General features: G+C 33.8%; 1 protein-coding gene across 2 annotated transcripts in view; it reads right to left on the reverse strand.

Annotated features, from left to right (window-relative positions):
* Positions 1-850: 850 nt before the first annotated feature.
* The window catches only part of brat (brain tumor), a 37,641-nt gene continuing 20,159 nt past the window's right edge, over positions 851-18,332 (reverse strand). For both annotated transcript variants that reach the window (XM_035078475.1, XM_035078484.1), the window contains one exon: positions 851-3,821. In XM_035078475.1, coding sequence (XP_034934366.1) covers positions 1,466-3,802 — 2,337 coding nt within the window. In that variant the 5' untranslated portion in view covers positions 3,803-3,821 and the 3' untranslated portion in view covers positions 851-1,465. The remainder of the gene's footprint in view (positions 3,822-18,332) is intronic.

An 18,332-nucleotide genomic window follows, 5' to 3' on the forward strand; every position in this document is an offset into this window, starting at 1 on the left:
ACCATTTCGCGCTTCGCGGGCTCTCGTCCGAGGTATATATAACGCGTATGAAAAAATGGAATAATAATATTAATAATAATAATAATTAATAATAATATTATAATAATAATAATAATACAAACAATATTCATTAACGACGACCATCGCCAGTCGCTGGATCATTAATGATCATCAACGATAGACGTCCGTCTTCAGGAATTCAAAAATAACAAGAGGAATAACAAACGATGACGATGGCATATTTTAGGCTTCTTTAAAATAATTGATTTTCGTTTTTTTTTTCTTGTATTATGAAATCGCGATCATAGGCATCATCGTTCATTCGATGAAAAAGGAAATTAAGGAGGTTAAGCTGCTGAAGCTAGTCCTCGGTGCACGAGAGCGAGCGCTTGGAACAGCGAGATTATAACGAAACATGCAAATAGTTGATGACAATGGCTTTCGAGATTTGAGGGGGAAAGATGATTTGAGGAGCACGCAACGAAAATGTTTAATGATGAGTGATGAGTGTTATTTATATATCTATATATAATATATAGTTAAAGGTAAGAAAGGAATTACAGAAGGACAATTAGAATCAAGTTTCACTGGAATATTTGTATTGTACCACATAAAGTGGTTACGTTAACTTGCATATTGCTTTGTTAAAACAAACGAGAAATCCAGTAAACTTGGATCTGTGGAATGATGGCAATCAGAGAGGGATGAAAGGAATTAGGGAAAGTGACTAGCGGCGGCGAGCTCTACAACTAAACAACAACAACAGTATTTTCAGTTATAACAACATTAACAAGTAAGTTTCGCGCGTGTGTACGTGTATCTCGGTCGTGACCGAGTCCGCCTTTCTTTCTTTTAATATTTTACATCATTAATTTATTTCAGTAGTTTTTTTTTCGAGCATCTTGTGCGTTTATCAAGGATACTCTCACTCTCTTTCATTCTCGCTTTCATCAATATCATGTATAAGTGCAGATGCAAATTCTGTAGGCTTAATCCGTACACTGCGTAAATAATGGAACAATGACGAGATGTCGTGATGCTGCTAAGAATCCCTGGCGCCCCACGTCATATCGTTGTAACCAGCATTTTGTGTAAGATTACTGGCTAAATTAAATTGTGGTCGTCGACAAGTTTCTGGGTGGATGGTTGACTCGTTGATAATGCTGCGATCAAGTTTGCACTTGCGCTTGGAATCGTTGAACTTTGTAGCGGTGGATGAGGACCACCGTGGTGGAAAACCGATGGGAGAGAAAGGTAGATGATTAAAGCGTTGATTGATTCGGTGAAGCTTAAATTTATCGTCTGTCTTGATTGATCCTTGTGTCGATGATGGACAAGACGAGGTGGTAGTAGTAGTAGAAGAGCTCAACTCAACATTATTCGATTGCTTATTCTCCTTCATCTTTGGAGAGTTTTGGAGAGTAGTTGAACAATCTCGATGAGTTTGAGCCCATCATCTTCGACTCTACATAACTATGGGAGGCACTTGGACATACCGGTAAATGTAAAGACGATAATCCTTGCTGGCAAGTACAACTGAACCGTCGTCCATTAGCGCCACATCAAAGCATTGAGCATGTTTGACTTTGCTTTCGAGTGCTGACACCAGTTGGCCGTCTTGAGTGAAGATGGTCAAATTGAAGTTGTTGTGATTGTCAGCGATGAGAATCTCTCCAGCTGCATTGATGCCAACACCAATTGGGTAGTTTGTAATTCCCTCACCACCAATTTGCCGCAAATAAGCACCATCATAATTGAATACTTTGACACAGTGTGCTCTATTATCACTGATGAATATCTCTTGCTTGTCGTTGACTACTACACCATTAGGAAACTCTAGATGCTTTGAGCAACCAAACTTTTGAAGTACATTTCCTGCTTGGTCAAATATTATGACTCTCATAACTTTACACTCAACCACAACAATACGTCCTTTTGAATCTACAGTTACACCACGTGGATGCTGTAAAATATTAGCTCCAAACTTACGAACAAACTGTCCATACTGGTTATAAATTTGTATTTGATGTGTTGGCGATCGTTCAGTAACGATTATATCACCTGAAGGTCGAACGGCGGCGACTCTGTTCGGATAGAGAAGTTGTCCATCACGTTTACCACATTCACCAAATTGAAACTTGAATCTTCCTTCTTTATCAAAAATCTGAATTCTATGGTTGTTTGTGTCAGCAACTATGATATTCTGTGAATTAACCGCAACACCCGAAGGCTCTGTAAATTGTCCTTCCATTACTCCAAACTCACCAAACTTGCAGTGATAAATCATCTTCTGGCGTTTGATTTGTGACTTGGGTGGGAATATCGCCGTAGCGGACATTAGTTTCGATGTAAGATCGAGGACGGAGTCGGCCGAATGGCCATTCGTGCTCGGAATTGAGAAATGGTCGTTCGTGGTTACTGAGTAAGCATCACTTCCGCCATTGCTCCACTTCTCATACGGATTACTCATCCCGTTGAGGTTTAGATCGGTGATAGTCGTAGAGAACGGTCCAAGACTGTTGACTGAACTGAACCTCTTGGAGATGACGTTGCTTTCAAACGATGAGGGTGAAGTTGATGATGCACAAGTCGAGTTAGTTGATACGAGGCCATTACTGTAGGGTCGATCCAGAAGTAAACCTCCAAGTGATCCAGCACTGCCAGGTCCACTGCTAGCATTACTACTTGTATTTCCATTAGATAATGCAGTTGGTCTTGCAATTGGTGGTTGTTTACTGGGTCCAACATTATTACTGTCTGTACTACTGCGAACGTAACCGAAGGTATTTCTTACACCCACTTGAATAGCTTGATAGTTGCTTACAAATTCTAAATCGGCAGACTGATTGGAAAAGTCAGGCGTATAACTAAGCAACAGTTGAAGTTTTGAATCTAGAAATTTCTTTACCATGAGAACTTCAGTAACTGTTGTATACTTGGTTAATTTGTCAACAAAATCACAAGTTTGTTGAATTTTATCCGCCATTTCACTAGCTTTTTGTGTAACAACACCGAGAGAAATTTGTTTAGCTGAAAAAACAGACTCTAATTCTTTTAACAATTCTTGTTTACGTTCTTCTAACATTGACCGATAAAACTGGAACGTATCATTAATTTCATTTTGAGCTTTGTGGTACTGAACTTGAAGTCTGGCAGCACCGTGGTCAGCTGCCTTAACTGCAGCACGAACGTCAGCTGCTTTTGCTCGGCAATCAGCTACTGTTCTTGCAACTGCTTCTAGCTGTTGTGGTCCAGCCTCAGAAATGTGAGTACAGTCATGCAGAGGACCTGGATGATCAGAAATGGTACACTCTTTGCATACTGGTACAGTGCAGGCACGACAAAAATACTTGAATAATTCAGTTTTGTGTCTTGGACAGAAGAGAGCTTTTTCACCATTGGTACCATTACCACCAGTTATAACAAGATTTGTTCTATTTTCAGCATTTGATTCAATTTTCTGTTCACCAAGATTGAGAACCCGATGACCCTCAAAGCAATGCATAAATTGATGTGCCATGACGCAATTAGGACAAAGAAAATTATTGCAGTCAAAGCAACGCGCTACAGCGTCTGACTCGGTAGATTTGCAGCCAGTGCACCTTACTCCACGGCCGAAACGACAGTGACAGGATCCGTCGCCCGGTTTGCCTGAGTCCAGGCAGATATCGCAACTGTCGACGTCACAGATCGCAGAATCGCTTGCAGGTGGTGAGCTCCCGCTCACAGTCAGCGGGGATAACGAAACCAGGGAGCCGAGGGAATTTGCACGAGATTCCAACGAGGGTGTCGGGGAGGCCATCTTCAGTCAACCGGCATCCCTGTAACAAAAAAAATCAATAACACACATTAGCTTATTAAATAATTATTAGTTATGAAAAAGAGAAATAAATATTTGTATAGAATAGAGATGTTTTTGTCATGTTTAGACAGATTAAATTGACTGGAGAAAATTCAAACACTCCCAAAGACTATTCCCACGCGTGAAATGACTTTGTATTGAATATTCCCCTCCACCCACTGAAGATCCTCGACCCTTTAATTAAATCGCTCAAGCCAAGCCATGTTTCACCCGAGAGCGCCAACATCCTGCGAACGAGAGAGACCAAAGAGGAGTGGTTAAAGACCAAGGTCACAAGCCTGAAGGTTATCGGCCTTTCCTCCTCCCACTCATCGCCATTGAATTAACTCTCTCTTCTCTTGAGCTATCCTGAGCACTTAACAGTCCCAGAACACCCGGTAAATTTACGGTGGCAGCGATGGGCCATGAGGACGATCGTCGCTGGCTTTTTTCTGAGAAAGAAGGAAGCCGAAGCTGACACAAAGACCAACCGCCGTGGTCATCTCTAGGAAGAAAGACTTGTGGTAAGACTTGTTTCGCTTCGTGAGCTCGTATATGTTTATGCGCGTGCAGGGCTTTCGACCTTCGTGCAGGAATTTCGATGCAACACAGAGATACAAGAGGTTAATGTTCCACAATTCGCAGAACAATCTTCAGATGCTTTAAAGTATAAGTAGAAGTGACTTATAGTAAATGTATGTAGCAGATAAAGGTAACATTTGCATGAAAACAATTGTTTTTGAAATTTCTAACAATGACAAACCACCCTGAACTGTGTGAATACCCTTCGAAAAGTTTCCTGCTACTTGCTGCACACTTCAACTCATAAACTTGAGTGTCTTTTTGAATAAAATTTCAGAATGAAACATAGACTGGTGTGACATCCTTTCCTTCAAAAGTCTACTCTTATTCTTCTTCTTACTCTTCCCCTCTTATCTAGACATTCTCTCATTTCTTGGCATCTTTATCTCTTTCTCTAGTCTTCCTTCCTCTTATTTACGTTGAAAAGAAGAAACTACTTGAGCTCCTTCTGCTACCTGATTCTACAACTACTCAACTACAGTATGTCTTAAGCATCCAAACTCATTCTGCTCCAGTTATTGTAGACTGCAAACTACATCTACTATTATCATTACTACCTTTCCCTACCACTTTAACTATTACGACCACTTCTTCTTGATATTTTTAAATAATTATTATTGTTAAGTACATAATGATATTGAATTAAAAGTCGTTTTCAACTACAAACTCTGCTTAATCAAGTGCCAATAAACCTGTTATTTTAATTTAAAATGTTGCAGATTATTTCCATTCAAATAGTAGAATAGTAGTATGGCAAGAAACATTTAGAACAAATAGACTTTTTTTCCAATGGTTCATTCGCTAGTTTTTTTTTTCCACTCAAGTTTATGTGCTGAATTTAACGACTCCATCTTGCCGCATCGCTTGGCAAGGTACTTTAAGTATACTGACTTGCCGGATCGCAAAGCCCAACGCAGATGTAACCGCATTTGGCGTGGTATAAGCTTTGCATAGACTCCTCTAGTACCTTCTTCTCTTACTATCGCCCAGGTTACATGTCAACTATTTTGGTTGTCTCTTATGGTAAAATAATACTTCATCTAGCGACTCTGTGGACGTGAAATGGGATTAAACTCTGTGGACAGGTACTTTAACTGGTTCCAGGAAATTTCGAGATTTTATTTTGTATGTATATGTAAGAGAAGAAGAGTGAACAGAGAAAGAAATAGCTAGAGACCTTGAGATTACTTTTTCCAGGGAGTATAAAACGTCGAGGCCAGAATGCAAACATTCTATTAATTCCACTGTTACTATTTATTCATTGCAACATTCCTGGAATTGACTAAACTTTTATTTTAATCGCAAAATTATTTTTTATTTCATGGGCGTCTTATAAAACTAATTAGTATATTATTTCATGAATGTACACTTCAATCCATTTATATTTTTTAGAATTAAAAAATATAATATTGTCACATAAAAATAGATTAATATGTTTGTCAGAGACAAATGTCGGTGCATATATCTGTGCGTGGTGAAACAGCTCGAGGCAACAGGAAAACTCGTTATTTCAAAATAGTATTTCCGCAGTTGTCGAGAAATTGATGTATTTTATGTATTATACGCTCTGCTCTTCTTTTCATTTTTTTTTATTATTTTTTTAACCCTCATATCTACTTGTACCAATTTTGATACTTTTCAAAAAATGATGCGTATATGATTTTCGAAATTTGTATTGTTATTTTTGCCAGATATTCTTTTTGTCCTTTGTCAAATGATTCGAGACACTTGTGAAGGTTCACAAACTTTGGTGTATTTTATGGCTGTAATCAAGCAAATCACAAGCTCTGATCTTGTCTCAACTTTTTTTTCACTTCAGCTGTTATTCTTTTTGTTAGTAAAGTCTGTAATAAACGACTGCTATAACAGCAGTATTAAAAAGTATCTGGTTGCCGAGTATACTATCATTACCATAGACTATGTTAAAAAAAGCTCGTCTTTTATTTTTTCTTCGTGTTCGTTCCTTCTAACCCCTAGAAAGTCTACCCTCTATAGATGGATCGATATATGCGTGGGGATTGCTGAATGGTCTCTCGCCTCTCTTCGACAATTTTAGTTTTATTCCACATTTGTAAATTCGCAAAGACATTTTCTATGATATTAGAAATCAAATAAAAGTCAATATTCTTTTGGATATACTTTATATACATTGTCGTTGGAATTGAAATACATCAAAGGAGATATGCTTCTACCTACTTATAGCCAGCTTTAACAAAGTATGGTTATATTCATGTGTAGATGGCCTGTGTATTTTAGAACATTAGGAATATTACATTTGTCGGGTCTGATCACTCGGCTGGAAGCTCACGGATAATTTCATTGGATTCATTGAGTTAAGAGATATAATTTGAATATTAATGTTGAATTCCCAGCATATTTATTAAAAAATTTATCATCATATAAAATATAATAGGACGAATTTTCATTGTTTCTTTCCAACTGAAAATTGAATTAAAAATAAATCAGTGTTATGCATAAATGAATTCTCGATTATATTTAGGTAGACATAAAAAATGTATTTTCAATTAAAAGGACTATGGGCCGTCAATAGACCATTAATAATTGAAACATTTTAAATAAAGTGTAAAAAGTTGTTATTGTGCTACCATCACGAATAGCCAGAATTAATTATTTCCACAAATTTTAATAATACTAAATTAGTGTTGGAATATTCAATTTTTTACTTTTATTATCATTTAATTTTTAGTCATACAATTGTATTTGATAAGTTTATTATTAGATTAAATCTGATAATTTAGAAATTGGCCAAACAATGTTTTATTGATTGATTGGTATTAACAAATGTCATTAATGTTAGTATTATTGAATCGTGAATTGAAAAAGATTTAGAAATCATGTTCCATTTTCTAGTAACATCATCATTCGATTTTTCACAGAGACAAATTGTTGAAAAATATTTTTATTATAAGAAAAGTATTGTTACAAGATATTATAAATAAAATAATGAATTTTTTATATTTTCTTTAAAAAACTACTTTTGTATAAAAACATGAGTTATATTTTATGTCATTGGTGTTTATTGATCAATTAATTATTGTTAAAATTTATTTTAAATTAAATGATTTACAAGATTTTTTTAGAATCATTGTTACAATAATTATTATTCTCTTACAGTTATGGATTATTAAGAAATAATATGGTTTGTTTTACAATAGTTAGGAAGTTAGGAAAAAGTTTTTTCTCTTTGCTGATGTCTTTATAGTATTGATACCATTTGAAACTAAACAATATCATAATATTGAACAAATTACCTTAAGATTGCTTATAAAGCTTGGAATATATGATATAAATAATAATGCTTATTCCGACGTAATCCATTCAACCGGCCCAATTTAATATAATCAGTTTTCTTGTCCCTTATTTACGAGTTTCTATTCGATTAGCTACGTCTACTTTTTTTTTTTTACCATGTTCAAGGTTGACCTTCTAAGATATGGGATTTTATGCTCTGGCGCCTATAAGGGCGCGTTTTTTCTCTCTCCGACAAAAGTGCTTAACATTTTCGTCATGACAAACATATTTTTACGCAAAAGAAAAAATATTCAATCACTTTTTCATATCGTGTTTTTTAAAATTTTTAGTTATATTAACAATTCGATTCTAAAAACAAAAGCATGGAAGAAAAAAAATTTTTAACTATCAAATGATAAATTACGATATATTTTCATAGAAATGAGTTTTATAAAGCAGCTGAGTTTACAGTCTTATTATGAAAAGTTTAATAAATTGTTCCAACTCTAGTTCAGTTGATGAGAGAGTGGAAAAATCTAATACAGTTAATCTCTTTCAATTGACGATATTTTTTATATAAAAATGTCGACCTTGGAACCTTGAAAATCAGGAGGAAACCTTGATACGTGGACCATAACCTCGACGCGACGTGTGTTCTTTCCAACGTCGATTCGATTTTCGGAGTAAGTAGTGGGAGAGAAGAGCTTGCAGGGGAGGTAACGAGGAAGGTTGTGAAAGTTGGCAAGAAGAACATGGAGAACGAATGAATAAGCGAGAACGAGATGGAGTGAGCTCTCTGCGTCCCTTGCGATTCATCCGGCAATGGCTTGCACGCCTTTCCCCCTGGTTGAATGCACCCCATGGCGAGGGACGACGCGTCTGGTTGCCATGGCGACACCGCATCGACCGTTCCAACCCCCGCATCAGTATGTACTAGTAGAGAACTACCAACGTCGACGGAATAGGACGCCGCGAACCGACGCCGGTGAACAGCAACAGCGAGAGAGGGAGAGTCTACTACACCCCGACAACTCTCTTCCTCGCCGCGACAACCCCGACAGTGCATCGCCCTTCTGACGCAGCTCGATTGTGCGTTTGTAGTCGTCGTCTACTGGGTGACTTGTTTTTGCATCAAACCACCACTTGGTCTACCTTCTCACTTACAATCTATCATATTACTTGTTTATGCTACTTAATGTTTTATTTATTCCACAGGATTTATAGAAGATATTATTAATAAAAAAAATATTGCTTTCGGAACACTATTTTTTCATCAAAATTCAACCAGAAAGAATAAGAGTTTTTTATTCATTTCATTATATTTTTCTGTTAAATTATTATTAGATATTTTTATCATCAAAATTATTATTTTTTTTACTTTTTTATTATTATCATTGTTGTTATTTTTTTGAAATCATTATAATAACATTCTCTATCATTTTTATAGCTATTATTATTATTATTGCTGTCATTGGAAACAAAGAAATCAGCAATTCGATCACCCGGTATGCAAAACGTAATTCCGACGACAAGCTGGAAAATCAATAGCAAACATCGCAATCATCAAAGTCATTAACAACGCGTCATTCGGCACAGACCATCTGAGCAGCTCTACAGAATTACATGGAATCTCCTAACACTAAGTCGGATCAATACTGTATCTAACATAATGATGAAACGCTTAGTTATAGCTAATGATAAACGTCATCCCTTTCACTAATTAATTATTTGTAATTAATAAAATTTATTTAAAAATTCTTTTTTCGAATATTGGTTATTGAGTTTGACGTATAATCCATCAATTTTTGAATACCGGCATTGGATGGATATGTGCATGCATGTACATGTTTAACAGCAGCGATGTAATAGTGGAGAAAAATACTTGATTCGAATGAAAAGCGAAAGGATATAGTAGTGGTAACGAGACAGCGACTGTCGGGATCAATAAAACTTTTCGTGCAATCTCACTAGATTCTTTGTTACTTTGAACTAATAAAAAAACGTAATTCGCGATAAAAATCAGCAACCAAAAATCGAGAGAAACTTTTACTTCGAGTTTAGCTACATTAAAAAAATCAATTTATTAATTAGAAAGGGATGACAGTAATAGAAAAAATTATTTCTTGGGTTAATATTAATATATTTCGAGGTGGTTTGTATTTTTGTTCAGTCATTCACATTAAAATATTCCCAGAAGTACGAGAAAAGAATGTTAATAATTCAAAACGATTATTACAGAGTTTAAGTTAGAAATTTATTACAAATTTAAATATTAAAATTCGAAAGAATTAATTTTTTTACAAAAAATACGTTGCATTTAAAAAATCCATTATAAGAGCATGAAACAAAAAGAAACGATATAGCGAACACACATTGCTAATTTCTCACAATTAAAATCACAAAAAGTAACTTCAAACCAATATTACCATAACAATGAGGACCGAGTATTGATATTTGAGCAAAAAATAATGCAACACATATCTATATAGCAATGAGAACCACGGAAGATTTGTTGAATGCCCCTGAATTTTCCATTGCTAAAGTCCATAGAGCGTGACCGTGTGAGCGCCTAGCGTATGCCGCCCGCGACGTTTCCGGATGCTGTGCGGCCGTTCCGCTGCAGAAATTTTACGAGTCCAAGAGAGAGCAGCAGATAGGATATGTATATACAGAGAGACACGCAAATAGATGAAACGAGGAGACTCGAATGTGCAAGAGAGAAGAAAGAAGACGTAGTCGTTGCTGAGAGGGGTCACTGTACTCGTTCAGTTGGCGGCGGAAGGTCACCATCCGGACGAGTAGTGTGTTGGTTATCGAAGTCGGGCGATATCGATTCTCGAAGCTTCCGCTTCTCACGCCCTCGTTGACAAACCAAACTCAAATATGCTTGCCGGATATTATAAAATATTAGCATGCCAGGTGGAGCAATCTCCATTACGAAATTCAATTACTGATGAGTTTCCTTCGATCTTATTAAAAGCCAATTGCCGATACGATTGCACAAGGTGGATTTATTATTTTTCCGTTACCGTTGTCAATTATAAATTTGCGTTAAAAACACGTCCAAGATTACAACATGTTATCATCATCATCGTGATCGTCAGTAGCATGTTGTATGAGTCACTTGACGTTCTACTCAAGGTTTAGTTTGTAGCAGTAAAGAGAGACGTTTACTCAAGCATGTGTTCACTCCCCATATAACAATCTAAGAGTGGGAACTGCGGTTCAAGCACCGTTTGACCGGTCGCGCGAGCACGATGACTCACAACACAAAGCCCGCCGTTACATTCACAACATCACGTCGTTAAAAATCCACCAGTAGAGAATTTATTTGTGACGAGATTCTCACGCCAAGTGCGAGTCTACGCCTGTGCTGACATTGAAATTTTTTCTTTCTAAGAGAACAGCATATTCTTTGGAATAAGGTTGGTAAAAAAAATTTACAATCATCAAATAAAATTTTTCTTTTGTACACACTTTATATGATATGTTATATTTTTATTTCACTGATTAAAGAGATTGATTTATGGTTCCATTCAACAACCGGAAAAGATTAATTTGAAAAAATAAAAGTCATTTGCCGAGAGCAAGTTCAATTACATTAATCAAATAATTAATGTCTTCGACCTTGGAGGTCAATACTAAGGTTGGCAGTTTCTAATGATACTTGGTGGTTTATGTATGACTTAAAGAAGCTTCTCTTAAGCGTCGAGCCATTTTTTACATGAGATATCAAAACAGAAAGAGAAAGATAGATCCCAAAAAATGAGGCAATTTATATAACTTAGCAGCAGCACTGATGATGATGATGATGATGATGATGATTATTCTAATACCTTCGACAATATTTCAACTTGTATATACTTCCAACGCAGCTAAGTAAATTCTCAACGATATCACCGCTGGTCTTTGCCAACAGAGTAGTGAGGATTACCAACAAGGTACTCTCAGATCGTCGAGATCTTGTGAAATAGGGACTTGGCGCACACCTGTGGCGCTAACGATTATCATGAGACAAGAGGACACAAACTGGAGAATAAGGAGATGAGAAATATAAAGAGGTGACGGTCTCGTGGCTTTCACCCTTTTGGCTCGACCTAAACTCATCCCGCACTTGAGCAAATATATATGAGTGTGTCCTCTGAGTTAGTGAAAATTAGCCAATGGTCTTTGTCGAAAGACAAATTGACTTACCCTGATAGCTCTATACTATTTAGGAGAAATACAAATTAAAATAGATGTTTAGCTGAAGAAACGGTTTAATAAGTACGCAGGCTGGTCATTTTAATTATAAACTAACCCAACAATTACGTGCATAGTTGAGAAGCAAGTATCTAACGAGTCTTTCATTGGTCCCATAGTTCTCTGATGCACCTTTAGTATATGTATACCTACTAGTATACATTTGGAGCGATTGTAGCTGGGGTTTGTTCGCGCTTAATTCTACACCCAGCGCTCAACTACCCTCGTTGGCAACAAAGGACTCGGCTTTAATGGCTGGAGTAACGCAATACGGAAGCTAGGGCGTAAGAGGGAAACGCTATTGTTGGTTGCCCACATGCTACTCATCCCCCTGAATACCTCTATAGACTTTCTTGCCGTTGCTTAACACACTCGTTCAACTTTAGACCCATATGTAGCAGAACATCGTAGGAAATAATACTTCAGTATTTTCGAGTATCTTTAAAACAATGTTTTTTTTTCTTATCATGCTGTAATTTTATCTTTAATTATCCTTTTGCTTTTTTTTTTGTTTCGCTTCATTCCAGCCCGATGGTAGGCCATTTGTTGTCCGTTAATAGGATGTTGTTAACTTCAATACATACATACCGGACTATGTACAAAGGTATGTAAAAAAAGAAAAAAGAAAATGTATATTCAATAGTAATTTGAAACTCTGTGCTGGGATAATCATTATAATAGAGCTATGACAGCTTTTTATCATCCATAAATCGATAAGGTGATATGAAAAAATAATATTTTTCAAACTGAAATTTAATATTTTTTTCCGATGTGAAGCGGATTAGAAATTATATAATTTTTTTGCTATTTTAGGAATAAATTTTTGCAAAAACATTTTTGAAATTAAGTTGCATTTTTCAAAGTTTTTTTATATTAACTAAAAATTTTAAGTGGTCATAAACGGTACATCTACTCCAACTAATCGACATAGTCACCATTATTACATTTTAAAGTTAGTGCAAAGTTTGTCAGGAAAAAAAATTTTTTTACAAAAAATAATAATAAATGAATAATTGATTGTGTTTAAATTTTATTTCTCAAAATGCTATGCAGTGCTAGAAAAATGTAACCATCATTGCTTTCAGTGCAGCAATAACATCAATTTATTTATAAAATAGTCTCAATAGCTGTCTTCAAGAAGCAAATAAATTTTTATGTTTTAATATGGACGCAAAGTAATTTCAAAGCAATTGCAGAATAAAACTTTTAACAGATATATCATAATTCCATTGAAAGAATATCGAAGGCAATTTAAGGACTTTTGAGAACTCAGATATGGATCCTAACATTTTGGCAATTAGAATGTATCAGAAAAAAGGCAGAGAATAAAAATAGAGCTGATAGGAAACAATAAATTTTATTAAAGATATCGATAGAAGAAGGGAACGACATGGATGTTACAACCCTCCTGTCTCATTCCTCTTGAGACCTTATGACGACTTCAATTGAAGTATTTGGAGATCTAGAATGTCTTTAGAAGGTCTCTCTGCAAACTTACGATGGAATTTTCGGGTTTTCCATTTGAGGTGGCATTCTAGGACAAAATTCTTCAGTAAAGCATTGCCGTAGGGAAAATTGAAGGGTGTAGTCTACTGAATTACGAGCTCTTCGATTTCCGTTAGAGACTGAAGTGGTTTTTGCTTGAATATGCCAATAGAGTATAGAACACATGTTACTGGTATAACTCTAGGCAAGACTTTTCAACTGGAACATTAGCATTTCTTTCCACTGTCTATGAGCACAGTAGATGTGTGTACTTAAGCCAGGAAGATAATATAACCAATCAAAATATAATTTAAGAGAAAAAATTAACAACGAATTCTGTGTCAAGTTCATTATTCATTGGAGACAATTCCAAGTTCACTTTCACAAGTGGTGAGAACGTGGTTGGATAGAGGATCGATACCAGCGGGATGCTTGGTGGTGTTTAATTGATAAGCGAGATAGTTGGCACGCGTCAAGGCAGTCTTGTGATCGCGTCACATATAGACCATCTATTAAATTTACCTCTATAAAAGATTTATCAACAAATATCGTCAAGTCAGTTTAGGTCAAATACGAAATTTCCATTCACGTCATTATTATTTTAATGAATATTTTATTAATATAAAAATGCTCCAATTATTTCTGTAACATTTCAGACTATTTTATTGATTTTTAAATAAAAATTAAATTAAAAACTATATGAAAAACAGTTGTATTTACAAAGGAATTCTCGTCGTTAATTGTATAGGTTCAGAAAATCTCATTATAATTAATAAAATATATTTATAATTGAGACACGTTGATTGCAGAAAAAAAACGCTGGATTGATAAACATCAAAAATGTTTTTTGTGAATCTAAACTTTTATAGATAGCACACGTTAAATTCCTCGTTTAATAAATGATTTAGCAAAGTTGAAATCACCTCTGCATAAGACTTATCAGTAAACTCATTTCAAAGTTGTATGGATCAAATTAGAAGATTAAATTAGTACTAAAATTACATCTCTATTAATTTTGGGATAGTTTTGATAGAAATCAACCATTTTAAAAAATTCTAATTAACTCGAAGTTTATTTCGATTAATATTGGAATGAAATAATTTGATTGAATTTTTTATTTCAGTTTTAACATGTACACCTGTAAATAATGATTTACTAATATATCATTTAGATAGAGATCAAATAGATATATTTGAACTTAGAATTTATTAGCAAAATGTAATTAATGAGGTTTTATAAAACTTATATAATGTGTACGAGAATTTGAAATAGCATTTTTTTATAATCCATAATAAATAATCAAAAATAGTTTTCATCGGCTGACATGAGTTGGGTATAATTAATAATATAGTAATCGAATATTGTTGAGTAAATAAAAAGTGTTTAGTAATACCAAACAGTTATTAATGATTTAGAAATTAATTATTTTAATGTAAATTTGTACTGAGTTGTTACTAGTAAACTAGCTCAACTCAAAATTGGAATTAAACTTACAGAATAAATTATGATTTACGTCAATCATAACTTGTTTAACTAAATTACATTCGTATTAATATCGAACATAAATTAAATTTTCTCTGCCATGATATAGCAATGATGTAGTAATTTCTGGATTATATTGAGGAAATAAAAAGTGCATTCTTTCTTAAGCAGCTACAAAGTGTCGGCCAATTTTTTACTTGTGAAAAAAATAGATCGCTACCACCATCGAATTCATTTTAAAAGATGAAAATATGTTGAGTCATGCATTATTATTTACTAGAAAGTTGGTTACTTAATAAGTAAATTATGATTTTTTACTTTCCACTAATTTTTGTTTGATTTTTATTGTTTATTTAAGCACAAGTATAATATCTAAAGCACATTCTAATATCCCAATAAAAAAAAAATACAGTTTGATAAATTTTTGTAAGTTTAAAGATTATTTTTCAATTTTTTCTTCAACACGCGACCATCCATAATTCACAAGAGGTGGCAATGGGTGGCATAGATAAGCGGATATTCAAGAAAATGTTCTTAGCATCCTACTACTAAGCACCGAGCTCCATTTTTTCGAATTATTCGTGACTCGCTGACGTAAGCAATTCGTTTTAATTAAACAACTAGCAACTGTAGCTAACCACAAGCTTATTCCAAGTATATAGAGCATCGTCTTGGTCGACACGGCATGTAAGCTTCGCATTTATATCATACTTTACGATCCGCGGTTGACAGCTTCAACGAAGTAGCATACAAATTGGTAAATTATCGCACTCTCCTATTCCTTCACATCTTTTTTTGCTGTCCTTTTTTTTATTTTCTCCATCTTTATAACTTTCCCAACATGTTTTTCCTTTCAAGCTTAAATTTTTTCCCATAAAATTATACGAAAAACTAATTTTCTTGTCAACGAAATAATAATAATAATAATAATAATAATAAAATAGATCAATATGGGGAAAAACATAATTGAATTAGCAAATTAAAATGAATCAAGATTGAAATTACGTCAATTTCAGAGAATTGAGAGCTTTTGTAAGTGGTGAGAAGGAATCAATAATAGTTATTTTTGGTTATATATAGAGTGATAGAGAGAATGAAAATGCGTATACGCAGGTGACAAACCGGAAACGAGATCGAGGACTACCGATGACGTCCTCTGGTTGATTGCCAATAATTGGAAACGAAATCCCCGAGTGGGCTCAAACCTCGCCGAATGCTTGTAAATAATTATTCGTCCACGCCAAGTGAAAATCCCTGTCGGACTCATCCAATCGATTGCTATATAACACACATATATGACTCAGAAACTATTGTTCAATGTGTATGCGCGATGGAGTTCATTGAAACGCGAATAAAGTCAGCTGTTTTACACAAATAATAGAGAAGCATGTGACCGTATAGAAATAGAATAATAATTTTTTTATCAATGTTTATCCGTTAATAAAATAGGTTATCATATAATAATGATTTCATTAATTTTTTTGTAACATAAAGAATATAAAAATACCGATGACAAATGAATGCGGGAATTGATTGGAGACTCCCTGAACACTTTACGCTCTTATGATTTTCCATAGTATACCGGGTAAATATACGTAACACTATTTTGTTGGCGAATATTCATCGCTGCACTAAAGGTAGTAGGTGTCCACCTACACTGTAGACAAGACGGAGATGTAGACAGGAATATTTGATATCGCTCATAAATTTTCATTGTAACCTACGGCTACCCTCTTTACTTCGATATACATCAAGTTCACCACCACTGAATATTATACTTAAGAACTGAGATGATGTCTCTTTAATATTATTTTCAACTAGAGGGCTTTGTTTTTGTGTATTTAAAAATCATTATTTATACAAATGTGTAATTTTTATAACTTTTAAACACAAAATATTTATTTATGTCTATCTCACTTGTTGTTGAACCGTAAAAATTATATTTTTGCACACATTGTATTATTTATTCATCTCCTGTTGTGAATGCAGATGTATAGATTTATGAAATATTATTTTCTGCAATACTTTCAGAGATGGAATAAAAAAGGAAGAAAATAATAAAAGTTTTTCAAAACTTAAACTTTTATATCGCGTGTTTGATGATGAAAAGAAGTATGTTAGCGATCGAAAAACTTTATCGTCAAATAATAATCGAGTTAGTTCTTATGTAGAATATACGTGCGATTAAAATTTATAAGTATTTACATTTTCGAAGATTCTTTTTGCATTCGTTGGCGATCAAATAATGAACGAATTTGGAATATATTGTTCACAGATTCACTGTTATGTCGTGTGTAAGATAATTAATGCAAGCGGACGTGTACACGTTTATAACACTGTACAGAATAATTGGAAGTGATATATTAAACAGTTGTATGCAAGTAATAAACCTCGTATGTATGTATATACGTATTGCATAATAGATATAATATCAAGCATTACAAATGGACGTGTTGTGTTTTCCTCGTTGAAGATAAAAGGACACACATCTGATTGATGTTTTATTTGTTTACATCAATAGTGAACAATTTTCGTGGGTTTTCGATTTTAATATATTATTTCCATAAGGATGGTATATTAAAGTCAGAAAATTTATTCAACTTTTGTTTCAATAAATTTTAATAATATTATTAAAATAATTATCAATGTTAATAAATTGATGATGAGATTTTCCATAAAATTGAGAAATTTTACAATATTTATAGTATATATTTTTTATTGATTTTACGCTGGAAAATTTTTGATTTAATGGAAGGAAAAAAATGCTTTTACTGAAACCACAAAAGAAAGAAGACTTTAAGATTGTTGGTTTTTAACAGTTCTGAATTTATATTTTATTTTTCTTTTGATGGTAGTCGATATAAGTGATAAGATTTTTTATGTTGTAGTAAAAGTCTAGTTGAATTTCACTAAGATAAAAAAATGTAAGACGTTAAAAAAGTAGTTGTAAAAATCCTTGAAAAATTAATGCAGTGAAATTTTTATAGATTTCAACAGTGACTATCTTAATGATTGTTAGAAACTCAGTTTCAACGAAAAAAAAAGTCTAATGAAAAAATGTCACCTTTTTTCTTCAAGTATAGTAGAATGGTATATTGATTAATTTTAAAGAACAACAAATCTATTAAAAAAATTTGAGTAGCTTCAGAACCATCACTTAATGATTATTATCACAATTGAATTTAGCTCTAAAATTTCAAAAAGTGATATTGAGAATTTTGTAGTATGAATAAAAATCTATTCACGATGATACGAAAAAAATAACAAAACCTAAATAATTGAAGAGTCAATACTTGTAGTTTTAATTTCAAAAATGGCTATTTTTAACTTTTATAATTAATATAAAAAGTTTTCTTATTTAGAAAATAACACAAAAATACTTTTATCAATGTTATTACTTATTATTAAATTGCTTTGTTTATATTAACAAAAATACTTTTAAATTACA

The sequence above is a fragment of the Chelonus insularis genome, unplaced genomic scaffold (assembly GCF_013357705.1).
Source record: "Chelonus insularis isolate UGA/USDA-ARS -01 unplaced genomic scaffold, ASM1335770v1 contig_116_pilon, whole genome shotgun sequence".
NCBI classification, from domain to species: Eukaryota; Metazoa; Arthropoda; class Insecta; order Hymenoptera; family Braconidae; genus Chelonus; species Chelonus insularis.